Below are 14,766 nucleotides of genomic sequence, written 5' to 3'. Positions count from 1 at the left end.
CTATTTTTATAAGTACAGTTTTGTTGGAACATACCTATGCCTGTTCATTCGCAGATCTAGGACTGCTTTTACACTGCAGCATCAGAGAGTGAGACCCTGTCACCTGCAAAACCTGAAATATTTACTGTCTGAAACTTCACAGAAGAAGTTTGCCAACCCTTGGCTTACAATTTCATTTTCCTTTCCAGATATTTTGTTATTCTAAATAATACACACATTTGTAGCCACATACATTGTACCAGTTGAAAGATGAATTAGGATTAAGACCAGTTATAATTTACTGACTTAGTGTTCTTTATCTTCACTTCTGGGATAGTATAGAATCTCTCAAATACATTCTGTTTTATGGCTAAAATGGGTTCTTAAGAACTCCCAGAATTCAAGATTAATCTTGACAAAGGATGATGAGTATTTGTTAAACAACTGAAGGGATTCTTTAACTGCAGTAATGTAAACATAGTTTACAGTTTATTTGACCAGTCAACTTTGAAATTACGATTCTTAATGGATTTTTAATTTGTATTTTTTTTTCAAATTTTGGACATAAAATGGGATGTCATTAGTTATGTTATATTTCTAATTTTTGTAATTCACATTGGAAAAAAACTAAATATTTTGCCTTTTGAAATTAGCAAATTGGATGTTTCAGTGCTGATTTATGCTATTCTGCATTCTTCATTTCCTGATTGTTACTAGCAGACAAAAGTAGAGCAGTCTTGCTGTATGGACACCTGTCACATTCTCCATCGCATAAGAAAGAACTGCACAGTAGACTCTGTCTGTTCACACATTGAAAAGCCTCTGTTCCTAGGTAGTTTGCCTCATTATAGACATAATTTATAGTCAGAGACTTACATATACAATCTTCTGTAGACTTGGAGGTATACAGACATTGAAATGGAGGCCGAATAAAACAGCACCTATAAGGGAGGGTGACCTGTTAGAGTGTTAGGATTGTCCATGTTCTTTTTTTCCCTTAGATTGTGATTATGAGAACTTTCGTGCTTTGTTTTTTAAAGTCCGTTTTCTTTTTCAAATCAAGGTTAGACTCTAGGTCACTAGGACTGGTGAAGGAGAGGAAGGAACAACACGTGACCTTGCACACCCTGGGTCACAGGTGGAGGAAGGCTCGTGTGTATCTTTATTTTCTTTATAAAGTTACATGGGCGCTAAATCTGAATACTAGATCTGGCTCTCAGTGACTTGTTATCTTGGGAAGATCGTTTTTTAACCTCTGTGGGTCTTGGATTCCTATAAAAGGAGGAAAGAAGACTAGATTAAATGTTTTTTAAGGTTTTTTTTTTTTTTCCAGCTTTCACATAGTGATTTCTTCACATCTTTTTAGTTTGTTTATCCCAGAGATAGTAGTTTAGTATTTTTTATATGCCAGATACTGTGCCGGATGCTGGGAATACCTAGATGAATAGCTTCTGCCTGCCAGAGTTAGCATAGCACTAATCTAGTGAGGTATGATATGTATATGATAGCAGTGCCACATAGTGTGAGGTAAGTGCTGCCAGAGTTATGTTCACGAGGCAGTACAAGTACGGGGAAAAAACCCACCTCTTTCTGGGAGACTGGGGAAGGGCTTTATGGGGAGAACACTCGAGCTAGTGCATGCGGGAGAAGAAGTGTGACGAGGGAAGGCATTCCAGGTGAAGAATTACCAGTTGCATCAGTATGTGTTTGTTGAGTGAATGAATGAGGTTTGGATTTAATTTTTTATCCATTCTTGGCTCCATTATAACTCAAGACTCACAATACCGTAATTGTATAATTCACAAGGAAGGGAATCGCCAACCCAAGGAATGCATGAGCAAAGAGATGGCAAGGCTACAATTTGGGAAACATTATTTCACAGAAGGGTCTCAAGACTTTTCTTTCCCTATGGCTTTCTATAAATAAATGCCTGTGAAGTTTTTAGAAGTTATTGAGAGATGCAGACAGAATAGGAGCAAACACTTAAGAGAGTTTTTCCTGAGTTCTGTTGGTAGCAAGAATTTGTATTCCCCGAATTCGTATCTTGACCTTTATTACCGGAAAGAATTTTGACTATAACCTATGGCTAATTTGAACTCCTACCTCTATGTCGTGCCTCTTTGAAATTTTGTTTTTTCTTTTTACTGGTTTATTTCTATTCCTTAGATTATTTTTTAAGTGCCAAGTTTCTGCTTTCTGTTATCTGGATTTATATAATGTAATGTGAAAATCACACTAGAAGTTTATTGCTAATGTTGATATTTTCCAGGTTCATGGAGCCTGCAGTTATTGTTTGCCTGGGAGGAATTTTACCTTTTGGCTCAATCTTTATTGAAATGTAAGTTGTGGCAATGCATTTATGTTTTGAGGGATGTAATTTTAATAAGAGAATGTAGGAGTTAGGGTAGGTATAGAATCATCAGGAAGGCATCTAATAGAGTTAGTCTGTTAATTTCATGGCTCCCAGAAAGGGATCTCACATTATGTATCTGAAAGTATTTCCTCCTGTGATTTCAAATATTCAGGTGAAGTTTATACGTTTTTGTGTTGTGTTCTAGACCCTTCTTACCTAACAAGAGATCTTAGAAATCACAGGATGCATGCCAAAGAGTACTAGACTAGCCTTTGATCACATGCATGATATAAGGAATTGCTGGGTTTTATTATATTTTTGAAGTATTTTTGAGGGTCCAGTGAACTAGTAAAACATTACCCGCCAGTCAGTCTAGTAGATCTTGATGTCTTCAGGTACGTAGTTATTCCCAGTCTTCTTCCACAGAGGCCTGCAGGAGTGCTGGAAAATGTGTAAGTGTTTAGGGGTCGAAGGTTTGCCACCTTGTGCACAGTTACTGTGCTATGTACCTGCATCCTTGGTCACCACTGCAAAATAGAAGTCTTTTCTCAGCTTGTGTTCTGGTGTTGCTTGTTGGGAATGCTCTGGCATTTTTATTTAGGCAGGATAGTTCTTTGTGTGGGACTTTCTCAGGGACTGCAGTCATACACCTCAGGCTCTTGCCCACGAAATGCCAGTCACTGTGACTGCACAGAATTCCCTTATACTTTTCCAAATCTGCCACTACTGATTGTCTCCTGTACAGTGGACACCTCCTTAACAGACAGGATTGGATCGGATAATTGGTTAATTGAAAGTTGGCTCATGTAAGGCTTATTAAAAAAAGATCCATACATAACATTTTATTTTAACTTAAAACAACTGAAGGTACATCTTTCACTCATTTTTTAAAAATATAGAACCAGAGTCTTTGATTTATATCTAGTCGATGTTTCGTCATTTTCCCTTTGACATTCATAATGCATCTTCTGTGTTTCCAGCCTTTTAAAAGTGGGGACAAGAACATAAAGACCTGTCTCAACCATTCTAAGTGCAAAATCTCTCTAGATTTGTACATTTCTCTCCCAGACTTTAGTAGCTATCTCGCCCACACCTAATTTCATGTTATTGTTTTTTAAGTGACTCACCTTATTGAATTTCTCCAAAACATTCACATAATGTTCATTGAAATCATGCATCCTTTTTGCTGTCATATTTATTGGTGTATGTAACATTCAATTAAGTTATCTAATTATACTAACAAGTACAGTTGACATAGATTTGGGTCACCTGTGCTGGTCACCTGCCAGCTGTGAGTGTGCTGTGGGCATTAGTCAGTACCTTAGAGGAACTGGAGTGCATATCACTCTAGCTTGTGGTTTAATAAAGCCAGTTCAGGAACCTCTTCTATACTTCTAGCTGATACACTGCTTTGTGTCCTCACCCCGACTTGACCTCTATTTTTGCCTCCTACCCCTGTTCCCAGTACCTTCTGGATCACCTCTCTTCCTGCTTTGTTCCATTAGACAGCCTCTCTGCTGTATCCTTAAGTTCTCTGTTTTGACGACCCTCATGCGTTCTCCTCTTGGCAGCCACAGTGATCTTCTTAAGGTGTCAGTCTGATCACGTCACTTCTTTGCTAAAGACTTTTCATTTTCACTGAGGTAAGGTCCCCCAAATGCTATAACATAGCCAGTAAGGACCTTTGTAATACAGCCTCATTCGCTTCTCCAGCCTCATCTCTTAGCTCTCACCCCTTCATTTGAAGTTCTAGCCATACTCAGTTACTTTGAGCTTTTCTAAATACAGTGAATTCCCTCGTTTGTAAGCTTTGCCTTTGCTCTTCCTATTTCTGCAACATTCTTCTGGCTCCCCTTACCCCCATATGCCTCATTTATTATTCTCATTACTCCTCCCCAGAGTCCCACCTAACGGAACTGGCAAGATGCCCCTCTTAGGTTGCATTGGTAAAGCACGTGGTGCATCAGGACTGCCTCCTTACTGGTGTTCCCCACTTGACAGTAGTGTCCTTGAGGGTAGAGACTGTCATCTTCATAGTTCTGTTCTCGCTGCTTCTTGTGGTAGGGCCTTCAAATATCTATTGGAAGCATGAGTGACAAATAAGTGAGCTAAACAGAGAGAATAAGAAAAAGAAAAGAGGCTAAAGCCTCCTTTTCTAACGATGACTTGGGGAATGGAATTAGAGTGAAGGGGTCTTTTTCTTCATGTAAAATGTTAATGCCCTTTCTCTTGCTGTCCTCCAAAAATAGCAGGAAGCTTCATTGAGCTTTCTTTTTTCTGATTATTTTTATTTTCCTAATTTTATACATTATTACTCTATCAAACATACGTTAAAAAATTTAGTAGGGTGTTTATAAAATATAAATTACACTATTAGAATAGTGTTGCATCTAGAAAAAAAATGAAAGAATGAGAGAATTGCCTTTATTCGACAGATAGGAATTTTTAGCTGTGTTCATTTTTCTTTGCCATATTTTACTCCTTTAAGCTTCTAATGTATTCAGTTTGCTTAGAGATGGATGCCCTACTAAAAAATCTGTTCTTGGAAGATTATCCAAAAAAATATTTTTGAGAGATATTTGGAGGATTTGAACAGATGAAAAAGGGTAAGACAAACTGTTGGAAGTTACTTGAAAGGAAATAACGGAGGGGCACCTGCGTGGCTCAGTCGGTTAAGCGTCCAACTCTTGATTCCAGCTCAGGCAATGATCTCACAGTTTGTGAGATCAAGTCCACGTTGGGCTCTGCGCTGACAGTGCAGAGACTGGGATTCTCTCTCTTCCTCTCTCTCTCGGCCCCTCCCCCACTTGTGTTCTCTCTCTCTCTCTCTCTCTCTCAAAGTAAATAAACATTTAAAAAAAAATAATTGAGATGTAAGTTAGATGACAGTGAGAACTGAGATGTGAGGCTTAGCAAAGGGGTGAGCTTCAAAAATAAAGACAAAACTATGTCTTTATTGCATTTTATGTAGGTATTTCATCTTCACATCTTTCTGGGCATATAAGATCTATTATGTCTATGGCTTCATGATGCTGGTGCTGGTCATCCTGTGCATTGTGACCGTCTGTGTGACCATCGTGTGCACATACTTTCTACTAAATGCAGAGGATTACAGGTGGTAAGTACTTCTATCTGGGAAGAACCTCAGGGGCCGATAATATTTTTAAATAAGATGCCGTCTGATGTGTATCAGGTAGAGTAAAAGATCTGTATAGAAATTTTGCTACCTAAGATAGTATAAGAAATTTTCATGTAAAAATGATGAAGATTTTAGAGGAAAAGTAGTATTAGCCAAAAAAAGTTTTTGTGCTCATAATGGTCACTCTTTTACTTATTTTCACAAAGTACTTGATGTGGAAAGAACATTATGAGGAAGCATTGCTCTATTTTAAACAAAAGAAGACAGTTCTGAAAAGGAAGTGGTTTATTTAAGGTCATTTATAATAGGGAATCTGACAGAATTCAGAGTCTCTCCCATTTCTTAGGCTTTCTCCTTGATGATATATTTAAATGCCATCTATATGCATTTGTTTTTAAACATACAGAATTTTAGAGAATGTTCTTATAAAATTCTTTGCTTTAAAATCTGTTTCAGTGCCATTCATTCAAAAGAGTCACCTTTTTTTTCAGGCAATGGACAAGTTTTCTCTCTGCTGCATCAACTGCAATCTATGTTTACATGTATTCCTTTTACTACTATTTTTTCAAAACAAAGTAAGTGGAGACATTTTCTCATTTTGTGTTTAGGAAACTAAAGCTGTCGTTTAAATACTAGAATGTAAGAACAAAAGGTCGGGTATAGGGAGTATAGTCAATGGTATTGTAATAGCGTCGTGTGGCAACAGATGGTAGCCATACTTGTGAACACAGGATAACGCGTGAACTTGTTGAATCACTGTGTGTACGCCTGCAACTAATGTAACATTGTGTGTCAACTAACTATACTTCAACTCAAAAACAATTAAATAAGTAGTAGAATTTAAGGTCCTGTGTTGAAAGTAAAAGTGGATATACTATATATATATTTTTTGTTTCATTTTAGGATGTATGGCTTATTTCAGACATCGTTTTACTTTGGATATATGGCGGTATTTAGCACAGCCTTGGGGATAATGTGTGGTAAGTTCTGAAGTTTTTGCAATATCATGAGTAAATTTTTGAGATTTTTAGAATCAGAAAAATGCAGTAATTGGATATTAAGAAATTGCATTCTTTTGCGTGATCAGGAACAACAAAGTAGACTCAAGAATCTGATTTCAGCCCTTTTGACTATTCCTGAAAAACTTGTCACTGATTCCCTTTTGACTATTCCTCAAAAATTCATCATTGATTATTTTTTGATATTTTATTCGTAATAATTCTGTATAGCACTGTTTTCTGTACCACAGTTTCTCGTTCACGTTGAAGTTTGGTATTTTTTTAACTTAGGCTCATTGGAAAAGATTATGACGTAAACACATTAAGGTGTTGACTGAATGTTTGGAAGTTTCTAGGACTATTCATGGAGATACAGGGTCCAGGAGGTAGTATCTGGGTTATAAGTACACAACTTGGGAGTCTGCAGACTGGGCTTAAGTTCTGGCTGTGCCAGGTATGTTCTGTACCTTGATCCAATTCTGCAAGCTCTCCAAACTGTGTAAAATGAGGATAATACCACTGTTTTTTGGGTCTGTCACAATCTTCCATTAAATAGAAGTAATAGTTATTACCATATGATAGAGTCTCTAGCATGTGTGAAACAGCTCTAGAAAATAAAGAACTTTTGGAAGTAGCATGATAAATAGAAAAGGAATGGACTTGAGAGCCTGAGAGACCCAGATGAATTTTCCATGCTGCTTTTTTTGTGGCCAGGGGAAGTCATATGGAGGTCTGTAAATCTCATGTTCTCATTGGTGAAAGGGGCATATCTTTCAGAGTAGTTATCTGTAATAGTATCATGTGTGAAGCACAAGTGTAATGTAGGTCTGCTATCAAGTATTAAGAGATAACCTGTTATGTTCGAGACACGGCAGGGAGTGGGAAGAGCTGGGGCTTTTGGGGGTCAGTCCTAGGTGCAAATCCTGGTGCCCCTTCTTAATACCCATGTTACTCTGAACAAATTATTTAACCTTTCTTCCTCAGCGTTTTCATTTGCAAAACAAAAGCAACACCTACCTCAAAGGGTTGTGATGAGGATTCAGTGATTAGATGTGGATAAACAGGTCGATGACTGATGCTCAGTGAGTGGTGGCTGCTGTGGTTACTGTATTGACAAGAGCTAAAAATCCTTGGGCTTCCTTCTGTTCTGGGATTGTGTCTCTGCTTCTGTAGTTTGTTCAAGCTTCTACATGTTGTGTTTTTACCTCCAAACAATTTCATGAACAGTGGTACCTTAAGGAAAACGCATACAAGTAACTTACTTTTTTTCTGGTTCAGGTTTTCACTTGATAAATGAGGCTAATTCCCTACTTACCTCATAAGGAATGATGCCAGGCTTAAGGACTAATCACTGTGGAAACATTTCCAGATAGTTTATAATTCATACCCTTCTCCTTTCTCTTTTATTTGCCATTGACTTTTTTTTTTTTTTTTTTGGTAATTCCACCCTTAGCTATAGAGTAAGCAATAGAATAAGGAAGATATGATAATCTTGTTAAAAGCTAGGTTCTGGTATGACATTTGTGGACCTCTGGTGTGCCAAGATTGCTTTCTTCCTCCGTCAAAAGAATCCATTCCAAAGATGGGTGGTTAACAGAGGCAGGGGGATTAGGGGCATGGGCAAAATGGGTGGAGGTGGTCAAAAGGTACAGACTTTCAGTTATAAGATGAGTAAGTTCTGGGCATGTATGGTGACTAAAGTTAACAATCCTGTCGTGTATTTTTGAAAGGTGCCAAGAGATTAGATCTTAAAAACTCTCATCACAAGAAAAAAATCATAATTATGTGAGGTGATGGATGTTAATCAAATTTATTGTGGAGGTGGGGCGCCTGGGTGGCTCAGTCGGTTAAGCATCCGACTTTGGCTCAGGTCACGATCTCATGATTTGTGGGTTCCAAGTCCTGCACTGGGCTCTGTGCTAACAGCTCAGAGCCTGGAGCCTGCTTTGGATTCTCTGTCTCCCTCTCTCTCTGCCCCTCCTCTGCTCACACTTTGTCTCTCTCTCTCAAATAATAAATAAACATTAAAAAAATTTAAAAAAATTTATTGTGGAGGTTATTTTTTACAACATACACACATATCAAACCACTACATTATACACCTTGAACAAAAACAAATGTTTTATGTCAACTAAAATCTGTCCCATTTTTATATAATCATGTACGTGATCATGGACACACGCATATGACATATGACACACACAACACATATGACATTGACTGTAAAGCAGTAAAACTAACTCCACAAGCCAGAAGGAGAGACAGTTCTTTATATTATGGTCACATGCTAAAGCTGCTGTGATAACCTTTCCTTGTGATACTTAATTAGTTAACCAACTTTGAGGGAAAGATGACTGAACTGAAAGGAACTGAAGGTTAAAACTAGCTATGTATCACATGGGAACATCCTTGTGTATCTCTAGGCAATCAGAAGTTTCCTTTAGTATTATTAGCCTGCCTTCTTTCAGAATGTTGTTCCTCAAATCCCTCTTTATTTAATCTGAGATCTTTCTTGATTACCACCAGTATGCACAATTCAGCATTGTGCTCTCCCTCTCTCTCAAAAATAAATAAACATTAAAAAAATTAATTAAAAAAAAGAATACATTTAGTATGTAGTTACGGGAAATTTTCAAATATATACAAAAAAGGGACAATTATTTATATATATATAGGGAATCCCCACATACCACCCAACATCAGTAATTATCAACTCATGGCCAGTCTTATCTTACTCATCTTCCCACTTTATCCCCCAAATTCTACAAAATAAATTATCACTATTTTCATTCAGTGATGTGTAGAATCATGGGATTATACAGAGGGTTAAGGTTTTTTTTTTTCTTTCCCCTATATGTGATCTTAGGAAGACCTAGAGAGATAATATCTTGACATTTACAAAGAAAATGAATTTAGCTAGTTTTTTTAGTGCTTTTCCTGTTGAAATTTCATCTTGTTGCTGAAAATCTGGGCACATTTATAGTTCCCTGCTGTTCTGGCAGTGTCCCAGCATTTATTCTTTAATGGGTTTGTGTGCCTTCAGTGCTAATCTGTTTTTTGGGGGGCAGGGGAAGCTGTTCAGATCAGCTGGTTAAAATGTCATCATAACACAAAAATTATATATGTTTATCAAGTTATATTGCTAAAATGCTTTTTTGCAGTCAGTAATTGAAAGAAAAATATTTGTTTTTTTTTAACAGGAGAAAAATGACTTAAAGTAGAAATAATTAGATTGTTATAGTTTTCACATTTTGAGCATAGCATTTTTAGTTTTAAGGAAATTAAGTTTAAAAGTGTATCTCTTCTCAAGACATTTTCTTTTCTAGAGTGCATATTTAGTATCTTCCTTTTTATAAAGTCATATTTTTATAAGTTTATTCTTGAGATACTCATAAGATTAGGAAAAATGATTCTCTAGGTTGATACTAGTTTGCTTTTAAGCACATCTCTGCTCAGAGGGGAACAATGTTTTGTAAGTCTGGAATATTAGATTTGGTTATTGGACTAGTGTTCTATTATGCCAGTTAAATTTGTGATTTCTAGTTAAAACTTTACAGATTTTTAACGTTTTAAGAATTCAGGTTTATATTTGCAAAAGATATTTTCCCTTACTTTGTAAGGACTTTTCTTTTATAACTATTTCAAAATGAATTATCACTATTTTCAAGTGTACTGTAATTCATATTATAAAATAAATGTCTATTAATTGCAAAATTAGTTGGAAATAGGTTTGCTTTGTTACTTGGTGGGTTTTAAGAATGCTTTTAATATAATGGGATGGATGCCTGGGTGGCTCAGTTGGTTAAGCATCTGACTTCGGCTCAGGTCATGATCTCATAGTTTGTGAGTTCGAGCTCCACATCAGGCTCTCTGCTGTCAGTGTAGAGCCCACTTTGGATCCTCTGTCTCCCTCTCTTTCTGCCCTTCCCTGCTTGTGTTCGCCCTCTGTCTCAAAAATAAATAAACATTAAAAAGAATTAATTTAAAAAATAATACATTTAGTATTCAGTTATGGGAAATTTTCAAATGTATACAAAAAGAGGGACAATTATATATATGTATATATACACACACATATATATATATATACACACACACATATACACACACACATATATATACACATATATATAAATGAATTCACTATATTTAGTGAATCTCCATGTACCACCTATCTTGTCTTACTCATATTCCCACTTTATCCCCCTTTTATTCTGATATGAATCTCGGACCATTGAACCATGGTTCTTAGTCCTTTCCTCAGAAAATCCCATCACTTCTTAACTTCCGTTAGGTGTCATATGATTTGGGGAACATGTTAAAATGGTTTAAATGACCTAGGATAATAATATGCTCAAATTTTAAAAAGACATGCTTTTTTAAACCATTTAACAAATTTTTGTCCTTATCAAATTATTCTTGCTTTATAAGTGATGTATTTTAACTCATAGCTATTAATTAGACATGTAATAACTGATAATTCTAAAAATATCACATGAGGTCTAACTTGGTGTATAACAGTATCAGGTGATTTGCAAAACAAATGATACAACTTTAATAAATTCAGAGTGAATACTAACATAAAGATGTAATCTTGAAAAAAGACTAACTTTCCAGAGCAGAGAGCATTTAGTATTTATAAGTGGTGGATACTGCTCTGTATGTATTTACTTCAAAACATCTTCTTTTATCTTTGCAGGAGCAATTGGTTACATGGGAACAAGTGCCTTTGTCCGAAAAATCTATACTAATGTGAAAATTGACTAGAGACCCAAGAAAACCTGGAACTTCGGATCAATCTCTCTTTCATGGGGTGGGACTTGCACAGCAAAAAAAGCGCAAGAAGAGATTTGGGCTTTCACACTGGGTACTTTGTGGGTCTCTCTTTCGTGGATGGCTTAACGTAACATCTGTTTCCATTGATCCTAGGTTCTTACTGACTGCTTTCTCCAACTGTTCACAGCAAATGCTTGGATTTTATGCAGTAGGCATTACTACAGTACATGGCTAATCTTCCCAAAAACTAGCTTATTAAAGATGAAATAGACCAGCTCTCTTCAGTGAAGAGGACAAATAGTTTATTTAAAGCATTTGTTCCAATAAAATAAATAGAGGGAAACTTGGATGCTAAAATTACATGAATAGAATCTTCCTGGCACTTAGTGTTTCTACATTATTGAAAAATGATGTTCCAGAAAGATTACTCTTTTCTCTTATTTTTACTGTCATCGTCAATCTGTTGTGGGACATTTTTATATATTGAATCTGGGTTCTTTTTTGACCTGTTTTTTTTCCCCTCAATTCAACTGCATCATTTTTTTTAAAAGAGAAAATTAAGAAATATTAAATCCTGCATGTAATATATCCGCTGTCATCTTAGTTGGACCAACTTCCCATTTATTTATCTTAAAACTTCAATTCATTCTTAATTCCATCCAAAGAAGATACAGTCTGAAGATAGAGGTGTACTCTCTACAATGCAATTTACTGTACAGTTAGAAAGCAAAGTGTTAAATGGAGAAGATATTTGTTTTTATTAAACATTTTGAGATTTAGATAAACTACATTTTAACTGAATGTCTAAAGTGATTATCTTTTTCCTTCCCCCAGGTTAGTCTTACATCTTTTTTGGGTTTGAATGAAGGTTTTACATAAGAAATTATTAAAAACGAGGGGGGTGGGTAATAAATGTATATAACATTAAATAATGTATCGTAGGTGTAGATTCTCAAATGCATTTGGATGTACAGATTGACTACGGAGTACTTTTTTCTGATGATGATTGGTGTAGAAATGTGTGAATTTGGGTGGCTTTTTACATCTTGCCTACCACTGCATGAAACATTGGGGTTCCTTCAAAATGTGTGTGTCATACTTCCTTTGGGAGGGGGGATTGTTTTCTTCTGTTTCTTTTCTGAGACTCCTACAGGAGCTAAATTTGTAATTTAGAAACATTTAATTTTGTTAATCCTGTCTGGGGCACTTAAGTAACATCTAAAGCATTACTGCTTTAGAGTGTTAAAATAAACTTTCCTGACCAAATTGTTTTGTGAAAATAGATGTGTTTGCAATTTGAAGATATCTTTTCAAAAGGCAATATTACTGAATGCAATTTTTTAATACACTGTAAACTATGCTTTTCTAATACAGGAGACCCACAGTTTAAAATCCCCAAACTTGCTTACATCTAGATCGTCCAGTATAGTCATAAAGTAAATCATAAGCCCTTTGAATTAAATTGTGGCACAAAAATCTGTTCAGGTTGATGTACTGTGTAAAGTGAGTATGGGGTAAAAGTGGTTAGCTTACTATTGGATGAGCAAATAAAGGTTACAGTTTTCTAAGAGAATTGATTTTAATTTTGAATACATCTTTCTGGAACTATCCATAATGTGAAGTTTTCCTAGAACCATTGAGTTTCTAGTTTAATAGTTTGCTATGCAAATGACCACCTAAAACAATACTGTATATTGGTATTTTTAGAAAGACTCAAAACCGCTGTATTTAAACTTTAATGTGAAACTCATGCCATTTATAGTTACGTAAGATGTTTTCATTACAAAATATTTCTATAAATTGACTCTGCATCCTATAATGTGGTATGTAAGGACTATAAAGAGTGAAAAGTTTGATTTCTTACGTTTACATATGGCTGACCTGAACAAACAGGAATTTGATCAGAGGCTGTAGGTAAATCCTTCTTCAAGCCAAAATGTTATATTAAATACAATCTACCAGTTCTTCCATTTTCTCTTCCTTCTCACCTGCCTTGAAGATCTTATAAGAAAAGAAACTGAAAGTCAGTATTTAATGGCTTATGTAAGTTTTTACTACATGTACAGTACTTACAACAATGTATAGTCTTATCTGATGGAATATAAATTGGACAGCAAGCTTTTGTTTTAATAAAATGAAATTTGTTTCTCATGAATCTTGCAGGTAAGATGTAGGGATTTAAGAAAATGAGTGCTTTAGCTGCTTTCAGGTATACCAATTCTTTCTACTAAATTGAGCCCTATTTCAAGTTCTTTGGAATCTTCAGTGAAAAATAATTTTCTAATTTCTAAATATATTAAGAATGTCATTAAAAGGAATATAAATTGCCTTGAAAGTCCTTTAGAAAATTTGTTTTGGTTTATGCCTTCATGGAGGGGCTGGCTATATGTTTGTCTTGAAGAAGATGTAATCCATAAACAGTTTAGCTCCCTAGCTCTTGGTTATAGAGTAGTGAAATAGAATATTATTTAAGTTAATTAAAGGGTGAGGTTCTTACACTCCATTAATGCTGTGTATCTGTCTTTCATTTGTTTGCTCAACACTTTGAACACTATCAAAATCTAAGGGTAAACTTTTCTCCTTGTATCTATAAGCATGCTTCTGAAATTTAGCTACAGTGGTAATTAACATCATTATTCATCTATCCTTATATAAGGCCAGGATAAGGTGGAAATAGAACAGTTGGAGGTATGTAAAGTATTCTTTGGTATATCCTGTTGGGCTCCTAAATTGTACTGTGTTTGACAAATCAAGCCCCATCGTCTTAGAATTTATTATACTGTGATTGATATCTCAACTTAGTGAATGGTACCACTGGGTGTTTTCCATTGACAGTGGTTACAAAAGGTGGTTGCTGCAAATTCCAGTTCTTCCAAACTCCCATTTTATTTAGGGTTTAGCCACAGATTGTATTCAGTTTGTTAAAGCTTTTGTTTCCTAAATGTTTACTAGCCACCTTATGCCAAATGTCTTGCAAATAATATTCCTTTAAGATTTCTTGGATTTTTACAAATGTTAAAAAGAAAATGTATTAATGTAATTTGTTCAGAAAAAGCTACATACTGAAGGGCTTCTGTATATGAATTCTAGGAAAGAAAAACCTATTTGTAATTTATACCCTGCAGTTCCATCGGGGTTTTAAGTTTAGATTTCAGCATGTCTTAGTGCTTCAGTCTATTGATTTATGGGAACATGTAATAAATAGGAGCAGTGACGTATGAAAATGCAAGTATTCATTAATGTTTTATATCTTCATAAAAATTCCATGGTTATGAAGCTGTATTTTCGCAATCAAGATGTTAAATAGATTGGAGAAGTGAAAATTTATAAAGATTGTTTGGAAGTGTGTCCAGGAATAGATGAGATTTAGAGGTAAGGTAGATCAGAAAACGAACATAGAGCTGTAGAAATTTTATAAGATTTAAATGCAGCATGAGGACTAACTCTAGTTCTCTCTTACGAGCGTCTTCTGTGAGCCGTCTGATTTGACAGTCTTATGGGAGCTGTAGATGGAATTGTGC

The 14,766-nt window shown here is 35.5% G+C and overlaps 1 protein-coding gene across 1 annotated transcript in view; it reads left to right on the top strand.

The window, feature by feature from the left end:
* TM9SF3 (transmembrane 9 superfamily member 3) overlaps positions 1 to 12,511 on the top strand; it is a 66,080-nt gene extending 53,569 nt beyond the window's left edge. Inside the window, exons 11-15 of the mRNA XM_027062734.2 lie at positions 2,249 to 2,317; positions 5,304 to 5,450; positions 5,963 to 6,046; positions 6,375 to 6,451; positions 11,169 to 12,511. Coding sequence (XP_026918535.1) covers positions 2,249 to 2,317; positions 5,304 to 5,450; positions 5,963 to 6,046; positions 6,375 to 6,451; positions 11,169 to 11,236 — 445 coding nt within the window. The 3' untranslated portion in view covers positions 11,237 to 12,511. The remainder of the gene's footprint in view (positions 1 to 2,248; positions 2,318 to 5,303; positions 5,451 to 5,962; positions 6,047 to 6,374; positions 6,452 to 11,168) is intronic.
* Positions 12,512 to 14,766: the final 2,255 nt, after the last annotated feature.

Source organism: Acinonyx jubatus, chromosome D2 (genome assembly GCF_027475565.1).
Source record: "Acinonyx jubatus isolate Ajub_Pintada_27869175 chromosome D2, VMU_Ajub_asm_v1.0, whole genome shotgun sequence".
Taxonomy (NCBI): Eukaryota; Metazoa; Chordata; class Mammalia; order Carnivora; family Felidae; genus Acinonyx; species Acinonyx jubatus.
Note: the sequence above shows the minus strand (reverse complement) of the source record. Positions and strands in the feature narration are given on the sequence as shown.